The 18,441-nt window shown below is 38.6% G+C and overlaps 4 protein-coding genes and 3 long non-coding RNA genes across 14 annotated transcripts; 3 read left to right on the top strand and 4 right to left on the bottom strand.

Moving 5' to 3' along the window:
• Window positions 1-30: 30 nt before the first annotated feature.
• On the top strand, window positions 31-1,984 carry LOC124203096 (decapping and exoribonuclease protein-like). Its single transcript, XM_046599682.1, has 6 exons — window positions 31-229; window positions 300-806; window positions 871-1,093; window positions 1,158-1,236; window positions 1,306-1,362; window positions 1,435-1,984. The coding sequence occupies exons 1-6, from the start codon at window positions 112-114 to the stop codon at window positions 1,648-1,650; spliced, it is 1,200 nt and encodes a 399-aa protein (XP_046455638.1). The 5' UTR covers window positions 31-111; the 3' UTR covers window positions 1,651-1,984.
• LOC124203102 lies at window positions 1,819-7,477 on the bottom strand. Of its 6 annotated transcripts, none has more exons than XR_006878431.1 (6): window positions 6,154-7,477; window positions 5,986-6,084; window positions 5,795-5,899; window positions 5,393-5,736; window positions 3,383-3,385; window positions 1,819-2,116 (listed from the first exon to the last, which is right to left on the bottom strand). XR_006878431.1 is itself a non-coding variant. In XM_046599693.1 (5 exons), exons 2-5 carry the CDS (start codon window positions 6,062-6,064, stop codon window positions 1,992-1,994), a joined length of 657 nt encoding a protein of 218 aa, XP_046455649.1. In that variant the 5' UTR covers window position 6,065; window positions 6,154-6,311; the 3' UTR covers window positions 1,819-1,991. The 6 variants fall into 6 exon arrangements, 3 of the variants coding, with proteins under 3 accessions (XP_046455649.1, XP_046455647.1, XP_046455648.1); XR_006878429.1 differs by having other exon boundaries at window positions 5,986-6,065; XR_006878430.1 differs by lacking the exon at window positions 3,383-3,385 and having other exon boundaries at window positions 1,819-2,120; window positions 5,986-6,065.
• On the top strand, window positions 2,131-5,352 carry LOC124203119. The gene is made up of 2 exons (XR_006878445.1): window positions 2,131-4,988; window positions 5,070-5,352. It is a non-coding gene; the product is annotated as an uncharacterized LOC124203119 (long non-coding RNA).
• Window positions 7,478-7,852: 375 nt separating the features above from the next.
• On the bottom strand, window positions 7,853-8,872 carry LOC124203106. The gene is made up of 3 exons (XM_046599701.1): window positions 8,210-8,872; window positions 8,036-8,145; window positions 7,853-7,973 (listed from the first exon to the last, which is right to left on the bottom strand). Exons 1-3 carry the CDS (start codon window positions 8,870-8,872, stop codon window positions 7,940-7,942), a joined length of 807 nt encoding a protein of 268 aa, XP_046455657.1. The 3' UTR covers window positions 7,853-7,939.
• A 396-nt stretch (window positions 8,873-9,268) lies between these two features.
• Window positions 9,269-12,342, top strand: LOC124203117. Of its 2 annotated transcripts, XR_006878442.1 has the most exons (7): window positions 9,462-9,765; window positions 9,839-10,000; window positions 10,686-10,763; window positions 10,903-11,072; window positions 11,139-11,380; window positions 11,481-11,658; window positions 11,736-12,342. It is a non-coding gene; the product is annotated as an uncharacterized LOC124203117 (long non-coding RNA). The 2 variants fall into 2 exon arrangements; XR_006878441.1 differs by having other exon boundaries at window positions 9,269-9,765; window positions 10,686-11,072.
• A 24-nt stretch (window positions 12,343-12,366) lies between these two features.
• LOC124203111 lies at window positions 12,367-13,777 on the bottom strand. 2 transcript variants are annotated; one of them, XM_046599709.1, is made up of 3 exons: window positions 13,539-13,777; window positions 13,240-13,311; window positions 12,367-12,875 (listed from the first exon to the last, which is right to left on the bottom strand). In XM_046599709.1, exons 1-3 carry the CDS (start codon window positions 13,613-13,615, stop codon window positions 12,713-12,715), a joined length of 312 nt encoding a protein of 103 aa, XP_046455665.1. In that variant the 5' UTR covers window positions 13,616-13,777; the 3' UTR covers window positions 12,367-12,712. The 2 variants fall into 2 exon arrangements, 1 of the variants encoding a protein (XP_046455665.1); XR_006878432.1 differs by lacking the exon at window positions 13,539-13,777 and having other exon boundaries at window positions 13,137-13,507.
• Window positions 13,778-17,077: 3,300 nt separating this feature from the next.
• On the bottom strand, window positions 17,078-18,353 carry LOC124202685. The gene is made up of 4 exons (XR_006878299.1): window positions 18,121-18,353; window positions 17,921-18,057; window positions 17,710-17,863; window positions 17,078-17,330 (listed from the first exon to the last, which is right to left on the bottom strand). It is a non-coding gene; the product is annotated as an uncharacterized LOC124202685 (long non-coding RNA).
• Between the last annotated feature and the right edge of the window lie 88 nt (window positions 18,354-18,441).

Here is an 18,441-nt window from a genome sequence, read left to right as displayed (position 1 = left end):
GGCAACGTTGTTCGTCTATTATTAAAATTCAAGTTTTCTTTTCAATCGAGTCTTGGTCACCACATGTTTCACATGTGCTCTTTTCGTCTTCGAACTAATAAGTAAAGGAAAATGAAGCGCCAATACATAGATATGAAGAATGGATCAATTCGAGATCCAAGATTTAGGAATAATAACAACGAGAAACTTAGAAAGAATTTGAGCTTGATTGACATTGAAGAGTTCGACGGTATCAACACGATTCTTTGAAACATTTTTCTTTCTTGTGTATTTTATTTGTTCTTTGTTCTATTCTCCAGGGAATTTCCCAGAGTTTACGAGGCCCAAGAACGTGGGTTCGTTTTCATTAGATATCCACAGAAATTATGTGAATGATTACTCGGAACTTAGGTATCTATCGATGCCCCCAGAAGCTTCAACATCTGGGAGCTGCAAGGTCAATTTTGATTTGAAAAGAGGAGTATCAAGAGTTGTTGAAAAAGATGAAGAGTCCATCAGACAGAAGATGTTGGATGATCTGCTGAGATGGATCCTTCAAGAGCGAAAGGCAGAGCACAAGAATATCATTGATCATGAACATCCTCTCAGACCTTTGCTGGTTGAGTTTGTCTGTTATCGTGGACTACTCACTCTGCTGATTGCAACCCCATATGAATGCCAGGAGAATTGGACTATACTTGCTACCCGATTTCAAAACTCCATCTATTTATGGCAACTTAAGGAGAGTAAAAAGCAAAATGGCTCAATTGCCGTGCAGAAAGAAAAGTCCATCTGGGGATTCAAGTTTGAGCAATATCTCTGTGCCAGTATGTTTAGCTTGATATATTCTAAATCAAAATTCCTTGTACAACTTGCTTTATTACTTTATAGGTTCTCCAAACGGAAACCCGAATCCCAACGAGCAGGTCAATACCAATGCCGAATTTTGCTGCGTTCTCAAAACGAGAATCGGTGGCCTCCCTCTTCTTTATGGAGCGGAAGTTGATGCCGTCACAAAAGAAAGCCAACCACCTTTCCTTGATCTCCAGAACTTTGTTGAACTCAAGACCAATAAACACATTGGAAATGAAATGCAACAGGCTGCTTTCAATCGGTACCGAAACACCAAAAAAGAATCTTGTTGTCGCAATGCACTTATTTAATCCTTTTCCCTATAGGTTCAAATCAATGAAATGGTGGGCTCAATCCTTTATTGTCGGCATCCCTAAAATAGTCGTCGGCTACCGAGATGATGATGTAAATTACTTGTTAAAACCCATGGATTAATTTGTTATTATCAATTTAAACTTATCATTAATTTTTTAGGGGATAGTTTCACGCCTAGAGACCATGGATGTGAATCAGCTGCGAAAACAATCCACCGTGAGTAGATTTCCTTACACAAATTTCTGTGAGCGCCCGACAGCTTATTTGGAACGTTTTTTCTGTTTGTAGGACTGCTGGAAATCAAACATCTGTATGAACTTTTGCTTAAAGTTTTTGAAATTTGTCAAGGAGTGCATACCAAAGGATTCGACTTCCAACGATCACTTTCTATTCGAATTTGATGCGATGTCACGTGTCATCTCTTTCCGCAACGAACTGGGTGAAACCAGAAGTCGGAATTTGCTCCCTTCTTGGTATGTGGAATCCATGCAGAAATCTGCATGATTCATCACAACCATACGTCATTTAAGAAAGATTAATTTCCCTTTTTGTATTATTGAACGTTAACCGTGTGTCGGAAACGTAACATTTTAAAAGTTAAAACAGAATTTAAACCCAGAAAATCCGTCAATTCTCACCAAGAAAATGTTAAACCGTATAAATAAAGTGTAATTTTGTTTTTAAAATAATTGTATTTGTATATATTAAGTTAAATTTAAAAGCCACTTTTCCATTAAAACACAATTTACAGGGACATTTAATTAAACAGGTGAGCAAGTTGGCTCTGCACTAGTTGGGAAACGTTGGTGCCATTATCGCTTTGTAGAGTAGATCTAGTCCGGTGTTTAAAAGTTGAGCGTGAAGGCGTTTGAAGGAAATTTAACGTACGGCGGTAATTCTCGTAGATGGAGCCTGGATTTTTCGATTGGGTCGGTGACAACAGGGGCAAAGGTGACATATTTCCCATGTTCTGACTATTGTAACGGTTGCTTGACCGTTCACTTAGCGACAGCCTCGACACACTCCTTAATAGGTAGTAGCTGGCAACCCGCACGCTAGATGCACGTGATCAACACGTATCTGGATCGTCTGGAAAGTGACCTCCAGTCTGTACCCGCAAGGCACAGCCACGTCAGCAACCCACCACTACTTAAGCGGAGCCCACCTGAGACTCCGCAGAGACTATACGATGTACACTGTTACTGTATGTAACATCTAGACCTGTGTCTCGTCAATACAAGCTGTTCTCCCATACTTTGAGTTCGTCCATTTACTCATTGTAACTACCTGTTACATTTGGTGAACGTGCCTGCGCGAAGCTGACATCTTCAACATCTTTCAGCCCGAACCTTCCACCATCTCTTCCAGACCTTGCCATACGATACAACAAAATCTTCAAGATTATCTACATATCATCACACTCATCACTACCATCTACGATACACTCAAACTTTATCACCAAAAACAGTAAAATTTAAAAACATACCTTGAGTATTCAAAATTCAACATGTTGACAGCTGTATTTCAAGTCCTCAAATCAACGCTCAACCACAAAACTGATTTTGAAGTAATTTTCATATGTACTGAAAATTCACCAAATGATTCAAACTGGTTATTGAAGACCAAATCATTCAATCCACCAATATTTTTAAATAACAAATCACATTTCTAAAAATATTCCATCTTCGTAGTATATAAATGTAGATTCAACACCCCAACCCTTAACTAACCTTCTAATGCATCCCTTTCCATTTTTTCACACACATTTTTATTTTATACTTTACTACTGTCATTGAATTCTCTCATTTTTCCGACCCAATCGACCATCTTGTTTGAACTAACAAAGAAAACGCCACATATTGCGTTCTAACTTACTATTCCGTACGTCTTCCTGTATGGACGAAACTAATCAAGACAGACAATTCCACACTTCATCAAGAAGAAACAGCAGCAAATTAAGAATGTTATAACTCAGCACAACTATTTCACATTTTTCACCTGGAGAATGTTTTTACCCTTCTACAACAGGCCTATGTGTAAATATTAAAATGCCGATAAGTATCGTTTCTCAAAGGAAAAAGTGGGATTTTTAGGACATATCGTATCCTAAGGAGGAATCGAAGCTATTTAATCCGTAACCAACTACAGAAGATATTTACAAATTCACCAACAAGACCCATGGTTCCCAGCTTACAAAAAGCAAAGTACCATGGAAACGGGGAACTGAGGAGCAGACGTGCTTCGAACGCATCAAAGAAATATTGTGCTCCTCTCCTGTCCTCGCGTATCCCGACTTCACCAAGCCTTTTATCATACACACGGATGCATGCGGATATGGAGTCGACGGAATTCTTTCCCAGATGCCTCAACCTCAGGAAAACCAGGACGTCCATGAGGAGAATATTAAATTCTCAAGAGAAAACCCATGAGGAATCTGTTATTGATTCAAGAGAACATTCTGTTGCGTATGCCTCTATAAACACATGACCAAGTAAACTAGAACTGAGTGGAACCCTACTCAGCAACTAGATATATTTTGCAAGGAAATCTACATGGACGGCATGGCGCAAAGAAAGGAACTTGCCGACATTGAGCAAGACAGTAGTCCCGGTGAAACTACATAAGAGATACTTCTGTTTGTTGTCCAAGCATGTACACATATTGCAAACTGTTAATTTATGCTGAACAAACGCCATAACAAACGTGCACAGCCCTACTGCCATCCATACCGATTGACACACGTTTTCTTTACGGTTGGAAATATTTAGCAGCAGGGGCCCCGTTTTAAAACGCCTACTTGAAAATGGATGTATCTTGATGGATATAGAGTATGCGACACACTGTGTTCGCTATTCAAAAAAAAAATGTATCGGCCTAATCTTCAAAACAAAAGTTCACTGGCAAATAACACTGAACTAAGACGGTTTGACTGACAACACGATCAACTATCGAGATACACATTTTTTCAAACTTCAGTAATGACAGAAACGAGCTAAACCAAGCCATTTAAGCAATTACATGCCACCACCCACTATAAGACCACCGGATTATAATACTTCTGATGTATGTGTACAACTAACCCTATTATCACGGGACGGAACGTGATACAATTAATGGGGTGAACAACTAAATTTCGTAGAGTCAACGTCCACAAAACTTTACATTCCAGTACAAGAATTTAACCTTTCTTTCTTCTCAAGGCTTTACGACCTTAGAGCAAAAAAATGATGAAGGCCTCTTGTGAGGATTGTTAGTGATTGCCAACTAAACTTGTCCTCATAAAACCATGGTATGAGACAGTTTATTAGCAAAAACAAAAAAAAAAATACGCGATTGCACAAGCAAAACTGAACCACTATTACAATCGTTTACTGAAGAATTACTCTTCGAGTAACACGACGCCGTGCTTCTTAAAGTCTACATGTGCAGATCGGAAAATGAACTTGAGGTAAACGCTCATAGTAATTGAAAAATTTTCCGATCCCAAATTATTGATGTATCAAATCGACGAAGACTACGAAATGTTGCAGTACACTATGCAATCTCCTCAACCAAAGGAACTTTATTTAAACCGAATCTCACTAATAGATGCAAAATTAATAAAGGAGTTGAACGAACGATCCATTCAAATGATATATCAGACAACTACTGAGCATAGCTGATACAGAAAGTGAAACTGGACTTGAAAAAACTTTCTAAAATCCCCGAGGCTACAACAGTAAAGAAGCCTACGAAAAGGAAATCGTCTGATCAAAGAATTCAAAATACGGATTCGTCTTTTTCAAATAAGGGAGGAATGGGTGTAGACCTCTCCGCCATAACAAATTCACATACTAACTTCGGTAAAGGTTAAAAGGGTTTTCATTAAGAGAAATTAACATTATTCTTTAACTAACACGAAATATTCATTTCCTTCAAATAAGGGAGGAATGTAACGGTTGCTTGACCGTTCACTTAGCGACAGCCTCGACACACTCCTTAATAGGTAGTAGCTGGCAACCCGCACGCTAGATGCACGTGATCAACACGTATCTGGATCGTCTGGAAAGTGACCTCCAGTCTGTACCCGCAAGGCACAGCCACGTCAGCAACCCACCACTACTTAAGCGGAGCCCACCTGAGACTCCGCAGAGACTATACGATGTACACTGTTACTGTATGTAACATCTAGACCTGTGTCTCGTCAATACAAGCTGTTCTCCCATACTTTGAGTTCGTCCATTTACTCATTGTAACTACCTGTTACACTATCGTTGTCGAGGGAGAAAGGACTGTCTAATGCTAGAGACTTGGAGCGACGTTTTCGTGTTTTAACGGGTGTGGGTTTGTGAACGAGGAGTTTACGTTGAAGACTTTCAACGTGTTCCCTCTCGGCTCTAACTTTAAAAAACTCCGCCATAATCTCTCTCTCTCTCTTCTTTAAAGCTTCAATTTTAGGTGCGTGGATGGTGAATTGATTTGACAGGACTGGGATTCTCGATTTTTCTTTACGAAAAGTTGTCCCGGTGGACTTTGCTTGTACCTTGGAAGATCTCACCCCTGATTCCACTGAACGTACGGGTACTGGTAGGCGAGATCGGCTCTGCCCAGCTGATAAGTAAAACATAAAAGTTACTACACAATAGTCATGCAACATTAATGTGCTTACCTTTTTTAGGTTTGATCGGGAAAATTCCAGCAGCGTGACATGGTTTTCTCTTGGGCACGGCCTTAGATGGATGAACTGGTGTAAGCCCACATGGTCTCCTATCGTCTATACAGCAAATTGAAATGAAACATGCACGATAAGTAACAGATTCAGTGATATGTGTCAACTAGAGAATATCATAATAATCTTACACTGGTGCTCATCACGAAACACTTCGAGAAATCGGCGTACTGGTGTTCTGGTGTACTGGTGTTCAACAGCATAAGCCATTCTGCATAAGGTAAAAGATTCTTAAATTCTTTTAACAAAAAGTCACAGTCGAAAGCAGGCAAGAACACCTGCTTGCTGTCAAAACTTACTTTTCCAATTAGTAGTGCTTTTTTAAATATTGAAATCTATCGTTTATATATCTACTAGAACTTTGTTTCTGTCGTAAAAACTAAAATAATGCAGGTGAAGTTGTTCAGTGAACTAGCCAAGAGCTAGAGATCAACTGCCTTAGATAACCGGGCAATTGTGGAATTAATCATTAAAAAGGGGCGTTTTATCGATTAATGCCCTTAAGGTATAGAATCGTTTATCAAATGTTTCAAAAAGTTTTCGCGGAAGATTTAAACAAGTCGTTTGCGCAATAGTTTATTTCACAAAACACATGGCATGTTATCAACCTTTTAAATTTTTTTTTCTGTACATGGATCTGTTGACATTTATTGGATTATGTATTTTCTTTTTCTTATTGACTCTAGGTTGACGTTGGGTCGAATTCATTTCCACCATGGGTTTCGTTCGGACAAGTTTAGAATTGAACCAAACAATCTCGTATGCATTATATCCTTCCCAGTCGACGGCGACGTTCCATTCCAGCGACCAAGGGTTGTATTTGGAATCAAAGCGGACCATTCCATAATCTTCTAGCGCCTTGATGACCTTGATGCGTCTATGAAATTCATCGATTCCACCTTGTTCAGGAAGATGTATTTCAACTGACAGCTGCCTCACTAAATCCATCATACCGGAGGAGATGATTTGAGGTAAGACTATCCATTCAGAATGTTCAATGTCCATCTTAAGGTAGTCTATGTATCTGCCCTCGTGTTTAAGTAGTCTGTAGTAAATGGACTCTAGCGACCTCATCGTCCAGTTCATATTAGGATCCTTGTTCCATCGCTCGTCGCGATCGCCTAGCCCCAAATTGTAAAAGTGAATTTTAGGCGTATGATCGTGATCGTCCTGATTCATCGATGGATCAAAAGCGAAGACTCTGCATCCCAACTTTACAATCTCTTCGTCGAACGTCCAGTCGTTGCTGATTCCAAACGAATAGACTAAACACTCGCTGTATCTTTCCGGCCTGATTAGTGGATCCATGCAAACAGCTTTTTGCCCATCAACACCATCTTCATGGGTGTGTCCACCGAAATCGTGAGTGAGACGACACGCCGTACTGTTGGTCCATTCCACGTATTCGATCATTTGATCAACAGTCAAATCTCCTACTTGAGTGACACTCCAGTCTACAGGTGAATCACATTTTCGTCGCACTGATGGAGAGACATTTGAAGCCATCCCATTACTTCCACTTGCTTTGATTACATATAAAACTATTGTAATCATACCTAACATACTAGCAAATGTCCGAATTGCAAGCTGTTTCCTCAGCTCTAGTTCTCTTTTGCGACCCATTCTAAACGTGGATCATCACAAGGAAGAAAATCCACTTTTTGACTCACCTTAAGGATAGATAACCAAAGACTGGTATTGTTGGCAGGTAACCCAGTAGTTCAAGATTATTTTTCTATTCCACAGTTTCATTTTTTTGAATAAGTGCCCTTGAAAAACAACCCTAACGGCGCATGGAACTCTCCGGCAAAGAATGGAACACGCCCCTTTTACCCATCTTTACAATCCCCCTTTCGGCTACTCACCGTCATGCGAGTTTAATAACTTTCATAAGAATAGATTGTCGTTGGTTGCATTGGCTATTCGAAAACGCTTGATTACCCTGTCACTTGTGATAGATGCAATCAACCCTCTGTCTCTCAGCAGTCTTTTTTTTGAGTTGCCACGTACGGTTAAGATTGAAGTGAAAGTAGTAGACGAGCATTTGATTCTTTGGGCTAATAATTTATTTTTTTCTGTACTCGACTAATTTTTTTCTTGAATCAGGTCACCGTTGTACCTGGAAGAAAACATAACATTTAATTCCGAATGTAAACATTAATTCATTTGCGAGTTATATACCAAACGATGTCGTAATCCAAGTATCCCTCATACTCTAAAGGTTCATACCAGTCATGAGATGAAGGAATACCGTTGGAGGCGAAGCGGACCATTCCCAGCTCTTCCACAGCCTGCGTATATAGGATAATTTCAAGTGAGGGGGATAACGAGTAGATAATTATACTTTCTTTTAACCTGTAAGACTTCCACCATATCACGGAAATCTTCGATCTTTCCTTCAGGCTCAATGTGTACCTCCAAGGCCAACTGGCGAACGTTCGCCAGCATGCCTGTTTGAACAATGTCTGGCACAACCCGCAAATTTCCATCTTCCATGTCGTATTTGAGGTAGCTTATGGGCATCCGTCCGTGCACAGGCACCATCATCTTGTAGAGTTTCTTTAAAGGCATAACCGTCCAGTTTTGCACCGAAATTTCAGTTTTGAAGCTCAGCCCGTAGTTGTAAACGTGAATGTTATCTGATCGATTGTAACTTTGTTTGACCATGGGATCGAATGCGTAAACTTGACATCCGTAGCTAGCCATTGCTTCGTCAAACGTCCATTCGTGATTGACGCCAAATGAATAGACGAGGCAATTCCCGGGTTCTGGACGAACTTGCGGATCTAAGCAGACAGATTTCTTACCGTCAACGTTACCACCGAAATCTTGTTCCACTTTGCAACTGGTGGCGTTATTAGTCCATTGAATGTACTCAAGCATGTCAAGGTGTTTCATTGTTTCGACGTCAATTGTGTACCAGTTGACAACTGTAGGTGAACGCGCTAAATAAAGGACATAGCAACCGACACTCGCCACTAACAGCCAACAAAACACCACGGATGCAGATTTCATCATTGATTGAATTGTTTTTTTTTTACTGCGTTAAAAGATCATGATAAAAATGAAAGTACACCTTTAGTGTTCGTCTACACGGAATGAAACTGGGAACGGCAACCTCTTCAGCTTTTTCTTTGGCGGAGTTTTGATAGACTCACGGCTAAATCCCCCGAAGGGATTACCTGTCAGTTATGATGCATTCCCTTCGTATTTTTCTTGTAGAGGACCTATTTTTGTGTTTTACCTACCAGAAAAAATTCTACGTATGGCTATTTGCTATCATGTTAATTATTTATTATTAGAACTTTATTTGGCATATGAATTTTTAATTTGTAGTTTTGCCATTTGCCCAGCGAAATTAAATCAATTTTATTTTGTATTCCGCTTTGCATACTGCGTTAAATAAATGGGTGTGAAAGTAAAGTACGCCATCTACTTACATAAATACATAGGCAAAAAAATTTTAATATTATAGTTAATTGATCTTTTTAAGCTGTGCACTTCGTTTAATTGATTAGTTACGAATTTTATTCAACATTTCTTCTCAGATTTTTTGCCAAAGTTTACTTTAATTCGCGAAAAATAGACTAAGAAGTTTGGCCGATATGGGAAACAATCGCAAAAAAAAACTTTTGTAGTTTTCAGTAAGTTTTGTATTTAGAATTTTAGGATTTTTTGCCATTGTGGCGCATTGTGTTGTGAGCCATTATACTTCTTTGTATAATTCTCTTCTCACGACATCGACAATTCGTCCATTTCATTATATCACCTTGTAACCTTTTAACACTTTTTTTATCCCAATCGCAGAAGTAGAACTAAAAGTTAATAGGGTTGCCATTGAGTGATTTATGGCATGAACAATTGTACTCAACAACTGGGGATTATCAGGCGACTTTCCAGCGCGGATTTAGGTGTGTACTGATCAAACCTCTCTCCACTTTTGAAAAAGCCGCATTTTATTCATAATCTGTTTTCTTTTCTCAGAGGCACCTGGTAGAGAAATTTCATACTACTTCATGGAATCCCATTTCTCGTGCTTCATTCACGCGTGGATTTCTTGGTTGGTGACTTGCTGTGGTTGATCTAGAGCTGGTTGATCGTTCGATACGTGTTCCTTTTCCTTTGTGGATATCTTCATAAATTCAAGTATCAATTTTTCTTACTACATTCATTTTCAACATTTTGATGCTATATTTATGGATTTCCCATGAGTGTAGTGTAGCACTGTAGGACTGTAGAGTAGATTTTTCGTTACTGGGCAGGCGCCAAGCGAGCATTATGACAATTGCTGTCGTGTGAGTGTGGCTGATCATTTAGTTTGCATTGTGCGTTTTGAGCCATTATTCATTTCAATTAGTGCTACAGTTTATTTGATCGAAATAAAAGGTTCATGAAAAGCGTGAATCCTTAGGTTAACATGGTGTTGCATGCCAAGGTCTATGCCTGTCAGTCACTTGTATACCTTGTCAACATAGGCTGTGTCACAGTGTCACTGAGTTGTCTGAAAAAATAACCAATGATAACAAAACAAGGGAAATCCTAGTGAACAGCTTACTGTGTATACATATTTTTTTAAATAAAATTTGAAAATTTGATTTTATTAACATTGTTCATTTGAACAATCATTATTTTTCAACAGTAAACTTTAAAATCTCAACATCTCATTTTCAAGCTCATTGTGTTTGCATATTGTGAATCTGCAAATGTTGATATCTAAGCTTTAATAAACTCTAAAATTGTCACCCCATTAGTTATTTTTACATAGAATATAGAGAAATCATTATATTGAGTGCAGTTGTTTGATTATTATTATTTGTTTTCTTTTATTTAGATTTTGTGTATCACTGAAATAGAATCAGCATCATGGTTGTCCTTCCAGGAGGAAAATGACTTGACGGTCAATACAAGGGTAAAGAAAATGACAACAAATTCTATTATGGTGGTCATCACAGATAACATGCAAGTTATTTTTACATAGCATTTTGAGAATTCATCATGTAGGGTGCAATAGTTTTGATTATTTTTTGTTAATTGAGATTTTCTTTTAGATTTTGCATTTAGACTGAATTAGAGCCATCCGTCTGTCCTTTAAAGGAAAAAGAAAAGGCCAACACCACCAACACGGTCAACAAAGTTCTTTGTTTGTTAACCTGAATTGGCTTTTACCACTTCAATCCCCATTCCTATATCCTTGGAATGGGCCCACTCTTATTTTGAGGTATTGCTTGCTGTCGTTCTTACATGAAATTTCAAAAATCTGAAGTCACCTCCATTCTCGTTTCAGGTTAATCCTGCGCCGCTATTCCATGGACGGAATTCATTCGTGGAAACTGACGAAAGATCAGTGACGACTGACTAACGTGCTGACATTCAGCAATAAAGCTCACATGCGTGCCATCCTTCCGTCGCTTCGAGGCATGGTTGTGCCTGCTCCAGCGTAATTCGACTACCCAACTGACGGCTTGTCAACTCACCCCTCGCTGACTCCTACTACCCTTGTGCTCTCGTCTCTCAACACAGCACGGGGTTTGATCCTTAAATCGTTTAGATCTGTAACATAATTCAGTGTAAAAAAATTTATTAAATATTATAAGCAAAGTGACTTAATTTTTTATTGTATTTACAGGTTCAAATTACAGGTTTCTACATTTGTATGACAGATTTCATGAAAAGTCATGTCCTTTGAAGAAATATGACAATGACTATAAAGTATACAGTCAACAAGGTCCCTTGTTTGATAATTTGTTGGCTGCTAACTTAGAATCTCACCTGTTATTTCCTTAAACGGGCCCTCCTCATTTGAGGTATTGCTTTCTGTTGCTAAAATTTTGTTTAATATTATTGTCATCCAAAATAAATGTAAAATGTTCATTCTGCCTAGTGCCTACAGGCTAACTCCTTCGCTACTTATCGTGGACTTCATCCATTGCCGAAAACCGACGAGAGCATGCTGTCATTCAAGACTTATAAATTGTGTAGTTAGTTAAACTACAAGTGCATTTCTGGGCTCCCTTCTTTTCTGTGGCCCCGTTTCCCTAACTAACCACTAACCAACGCCCGCCGGTGGTCACTCACCCGCTGTGAAACCAGGAGGAGGGGAGGGCTCTGGTCGAACGGGGACTTGGAAGGCCCATGATCCGATGAAAACTTTTGGAGGGTCATGAGTCTAACCCGGAAGCCTAGTATGAGCATAGGATGATCTCCCCGGAAAAACTTGCCTCGTACTTCTCTCTTCTTCTCGGTCCAGATACTATCTCTGGGGGCCGTAGACAAAACCTATAACAGCATGTGCGAGTTTATAAGAAGCAGCCCACTACCCAATGAAAGAAAAAGCCGTGGATTAGTTTTGCGGACATCTGCATCAGTCACGCAGATTTCCGCACAAATAGATCATCGCTTTTTGTCTCATTGCCGCAGCGGTGGTGCCGGGTTTGCAATAAACTCGTACAGTAGAAAAATGTATTGAACCGGACGCTCTGTTTATTGAATTATTGAAAAGAAAAAGAAAAAAGCTGGTTTAAAATACAAATTTTTTATTCATTATTGACACTACATTGTTTGGGTTTAAAATTGGTTTGTGTGGTTTTAGGGTAGAAATTTAAGGATTAAAATGTGCATGTTTTTGGGGTTATTTGAAGAATTGGAAGGGGTTTGGAGATTAATTGGTAGGGATATGTTTGTAGGGTTATAGATTAACTAATTTTTTATCCAAACTTGAATTACCCCTCCCTCCAACATACTCCACTGTCCTTTCCCAATCCCCCAAAAATGTTTATTATTTGTTTGACATGAACATCCCATATTTCTTTTTGATGCTTCTTAACTTATAAACGATAACTACATAGACACAATGACAAATTAACAATGTAATGATGCAATTTTGGTACACAACACCACCACCAAGGAACAACCAGTTGAACTTGATGCAGAAAGATCTTTCACCAGACACCAGCTGCTCATAGGCTGCAACAACGTGCCACGCCCACATCGGACAGCAACTACGCGAACATAAACGCTAAACCTATAACCAAAATTAAATGAATTAATCTTCAGCATCAATGGAAATGCTGTCAATGAAAAGACAAATAAATGTCACTTTATGTTATTTACAGGAGTTAATTAAGCCTATCATAATTATACCATTAAGAAAATTGTGCACGTCAAATTCAACAGACTGGCTGAAAAAATCCATGTGTGAATTAGACTGGAACAAAGAAGAAGGTGAAGCTAAGACTTAAACTAGCTGTAAATCTACAGACATAATGCAAATTGAACAAAATACTGCCTGCAACTTCCGTAACAAGACACCAGCAACAAGGAACAGCCACAGGTTAACTTGATGCACAACAATCTTTCACCAGCCAAAGGGTAAACAAACAAAGAACCTTGTTGACCGTGTTGGTGGTGTTGGCCTTTTCCTTATCCTTGGATGGGCAACAAAATGGTTCTCATTCGGTCTAAATGCAAAATATAAAGCAAAATTTAAATTAGAAATAAAAATCATTAAAACTGTTGCACACAAAATGATGAATTCTCTCTCTCATCAGCAACAAAGAATTGGCGGATCTGATGGCGAAAGCATCAATATCTGAAGATTTACAACTTGAAAGGGAAAAGTAAATGTGAACATTATATTGTCTTAAAGAACACAGTAATTCAAAATATTTTTGGTAAAATAACTAACCTGCAACAGAAATAATTTTTCTTCAGAAGACATAGGTTGTGCCTGTGAGCTTGCTTTATTGGATTAGACCATTTCATTTCTATTGTCACAAGCACCTAGTTTGCAAGGTACATGAAAACTTCAGCTGAAATTATCTGAAAACATTTAGTCAAGAATGCAGTAAGAATTATTAGCTAAAGATTGTTTTATCTATTACTTAAAACAGTTCACTTGTTATCCGATCTCCGTTGTTAAACTTTTTTTAAGTAACTTGTGAAGTTACGCGTATTGTCTATTGACATGTCTGTCTGACGTCTGTGACTGACTGTGCAACCAACTTAAGTTCCAAAACTCGTTACTAGATGTCGCCAGGGTCGCCAATGTTGTTCATGGTGAAACCATGGCCTACTCTATGGTTAAGGCCTGTAGACTTGTATCCACTGCCATGAAGGCGAGAGGTGTGGCCAAATTCCCTAGCCCTGTCCCTGTGAGAGCCAATCAGGCGAAAAATGGAGGTTACAACTTCGCCATCTGGTGTTTTAAGATGTAAATTTCGTTGTAAACTAAATAACAAATTGTTTGATGCCACGAAATGCGTTTTTCCTACTAAGTTCAACAGCAGATGTTGAGGAAAACGACTAAATAGGGTAAAAAGGACATGTGTATAATTCCAGCAAAATTTTTGAATAAATTATTCCGTGAAACACAACCTTTGTTATAAACTGCAAATTAAAAAGATACCTTCCACCCGAGAATTGAACGCCGTGCCGTGGTGTGGTGGCTGACATCGCTATCCATACAGCTACAATTGCTTTGAAATGCCCGTAGAAAAATTTATTATATCAAGCTACCTAACCATTCTAACGAGATAGCAGTATTGAACGACAGGTGGCGAAGTTGTAACCTCCATTTTTCGTCTGATTGGCTCTTGCCCGGGGAAAGGATAGGGAATTTGGCAGATCCTCTCGCCTTCATGGGGCAGGATTCAAGTTTACAGGCCTTAACCATTAAGTAGGCCATGGGTGAAACGAGGCAAAATGAGCGAAACAAATTGATGGTAATTTATACTTATTCCTGTGATTTCAAATACCAAATTTAACTTCGTATCTTATGTAGGTTTATCTTTACATAGTTTTCTTATTTTTATACTATACTATCAACTTATTTCTTCAAATTCTAGATGCATACTGTCAGTCATTCCAACAAGTTGACTTAGTGCTCAGTCAATTTCCATCCATTAGATCCTCATGCTGTCAAAAGCCAAAAACCCATGTTTGAAGAGCACATATAGTGGAATATAAATGTGCCGAGATAAGGTATTTCCCCATTACTGCTACCAGACCATTACAATTCAGATTTTCATATAACATATGTATTCTTGCTTATGAACCATAGGATCTTTTCTGAAACTCGCAAATTTGGTGGCATACCCTGCAAGGCTGCAACAGCATGTTTGTTGTTACGGCTATTTTTACTTTGGAAAGGCAACCCAGCTAAAAGATAGGTAGAGTTTTATTTCTTATAGGTAAATTTGTGTAAATTTGCAAATAACATACAGAATTTCCTTGTCCCATTTCCACTTAGAGTTTCAGTGACATGAAGAGTGTAAAGTGAACCACCTATCACCACACTCCTGCAATACTTCATGACACTTTCTTTAGCATCAGGAAATTTATCTCAACATGTAGAGTAATGCTGTTGGTTGCTGTGAATTCCATTATTACGGCTTTGTCATCATGAACTTTTCAGTGTGCTTCTTAGAAAAGGTAAAGATTGATATGCTTTATTCATTTTTATATTTTCATTAATGTAAAACATTTTTTTTTTTACAGAGCACGCAGTTTCTTTGTGGAATCGTGTGGTCCTGGCACGGATATTCTTGAGCCAACGCTGGCTTTTGTCCATGACCAACGTTCTGCTCCGTCCTTATCTTCCCGACGTAAGCTCATCCAGCTCCTGCTTCATCGCTTCGTACACAAAAATACAACTTGTCTTATTTCACTGACTAGTTGGAACACTTCAGTGGTCGCTTCCTTGCCGCTGTTACACACCTGCAGTCACCTCACCACGGGATTTTGCCCAGGTACCCGACAATTTACTTATTTTCGTAGATTATCTATTCTAATAGGTAATAGTATACTTTACTTGTGTCACTTACTTGTGTCTGTAATAATTCCGAAATCAGGCCCTACTTGCGCGCAAACGTAGTGTTACTTAGAAGTTTTTTTCCTAACGCTAGATGGCTTTTCGATAATAGTCAGCTGTCAAAACAGTCAGTTTCAGTTACTTTAAAATCTCTTTAAACATTTATCGGCAGCTGTTGTGTGGAAATCTTTTAGTGAAAACTGACGATAACTATTCCACCAACAAAGCTCACTTGTTAGATTTTTAAATATTGTGTTTTTTTCTACTTCCGGTTTTCTCATTTCAGTCAGTAGTTCAGTAAATATTCATTTGACGCACCAAAGAACCACAAATTCGTGATCCTCGTCAAATTTGTGTTAAAGTTCATGTAGTTTTTTATACGTTTTCGTACTTCCGGTTTTGAGAATTTTCCTGAACTATAGTTTTGTCAGTTTGTTCCTGAGCTATAGATTTGTCAGATATCGCGTTGTCACTAAATAGTGAAATAAATATTCTATGCATCAGGAAAATTCTCGATTTTGGCCAAATTTTGGATTTCGTTTAAATCACACCTGTTCGACCCCAAATTTCATGGAGATCAAAAATATATAGTTTAATTTGACGACAGCTCAATGGTTAAGGTGCTGTGGTTACTTCCGGTATACTTCCGGAAAATATAAAAAAACTAGCAAGTGAGCTTTGTTCTGTGTTTACAGTTCTCAATATTACAAGCTTGATTTTAAGTTTAAAAAATCGAAACTTTCAATCTTTGAGCTTAAAACCTGATTATTCTTTCTATCTGTATTACGCTACTTTTATTGCCATGTCACTAAATAAGAATTGTTTTCTCATTATTCAAGTAATGCAGAGGAAACGTCGAGAAGATGGACACCAAAACATCTCCGTTATCTCCAAAATGTCAGCGCGGATCATCTTTTGTTGTTGGTAACATTTGTGTTTGTGATAGTTAACCCGTTGTCTGCCACGCCTTTGTTCTCCCCTAGCTCCTTAGCACGGGCCGCGCTGTTCGGTCTCGTGGTTTTCATGCCGCGGGGTCGGAAAGTCGCACCAGCCCAAAATTCGCCGCAAGGCGCCTGTTAGGCAATGCACCATAGGGACTTCCCCCCTGTCGATACGGTGATGGATTCTAGAGGTTGTGCATTCCATCTTCTCCTATCACCGTGTCAGCCCGGACTTGTCAGCAATGGCAAGTCCCACCTTGGTCATGGATCCTTCAGACATGGCGCGTAGAGAGTAGAAAACAACCTACGGGTTGTATGGCGTGGCAGCCAACGGGTTAAGTTAAGTGTATGTATGTAATGTATGTGATTGTAAAATGTGGTGGAATTGTGGGTGGAGGTGGGACAATACAGCAATTCCTTTTAAGTTTTTTGTTTGCTGTGTCTTTAACTTTTTATAACTTATAATAAAACATGTTTAGCACTTGACTTGTATATTTCTTACAAGTTACAACTTTGACGTTTTACATAAGTTATAGGCAGAAGTGGCTGATCATCTCAATACTCTTTAAATAAACTTCTATGAGGAACCAAACACTATCTGCAACTCCTGAGGCACAGCTACTTCAGTTCTTTTTCTTCAATCCTGTGTCAGCTACATAATCACATCTCTCAACTGGAAACAGGCTGCAAAACCACTGCACAGGCATAGTTTAAGTGTCACCAAGTCCTATAGGGAAAAAGGAATGTTATTTTCCATGATCAAACTTAATATGCAAAAGAAATCGTGTAAAACAAATGAAATCAGACATTTTTCCAAGTTTCTATTGGCAAATTCTGGAGAATTCTGTACATCTAATTTTTAAGTTTTAGAAAAAGTTTGCAATACAGAGTGGAAATTGTTGTTCTAGTTTGATCAAAAGAAAGTTAAAAAGTTAACTAAAAAGAAGCTGATCGCTATCTAATATCTTTCACGGAAACTATTATTTGGAAGCAAGAAATAGCACCACTTATTGTCTACATCAGATTAGATTTTACTTGTCAGTTGAATTGAAAAAAAAAAGACGCAAGACTTCCCAAGTTACAGCCAATAAATTCAATCAACTTACCATTTCAAAAACTTTTCCTGCAATGACACTTCAGGATAACACCAGCTCAATAAACTGCATGCAGCAGCTGCAGCACACCTTTCACCAGCTGGCTGGAGCTCAGAATTTGTCGAGTTCTCAAATTCTGCAACAGGATCTCCAACCTGAACACCAACTAATAAAATCTATAGCATCGTTGCAGGTAAATTTATCAACAAACTGACTCAACTACCTCTGTAGTGTTTCTGCGTGAGATGAGACGTACATCCGAACAGGTACAGCTAACAACGGACATTTAAGCAAAATGAAAAGTAGTTTCAGTCCACGTGATCGATTATTTGGCCAAGTGGAAATTATATGCCAGATTGCCTGTAAATTCACACAGCAACGTCTAGGATTAATTAAATTTGAGAAATCCAAACTAGAATTTACCATTAAATTTAAATGCTGAAAATGTAGATCGACACAGCAATTCCGTAACGAATTTGGAATACCTTTTCACTTGGCGTTTCGGAACAAAATGGCGAACTTTCGTTAAGTTAATCGCGTGATCGCGTCATCTGGCGGCTGGGGGACAACTTGATTTTAGCCACCTACTGACGGAGCCAATAGATTCCTCCACGATTACCACGTTTGACTGTACGGAACAAGGATGGATGGATTGTCGAACATTTGAGATATTTAAAATTCAATGTAGTTCTATTGTTGATCATGAAAATAATTAAAGAATTTATTGGAGTTCTATTGTTGCGT

The sequence above is a fragment of the Daphnia pulex genome, chromosome 9, assembly GCF_021134715.1.
Source record: "Daphnia pulex isolate KAP4 chromosome 9, ASM2113471v1".
NCBI lineage: Eukaryota > Metazoa > Arthropoda > Branchiopoda > Diplostraca > Daphniidae > Daphnia > Daphnia pulex.
This window is presented reverse-complemented; position numbering and strand designations above follow the sequence as displayed.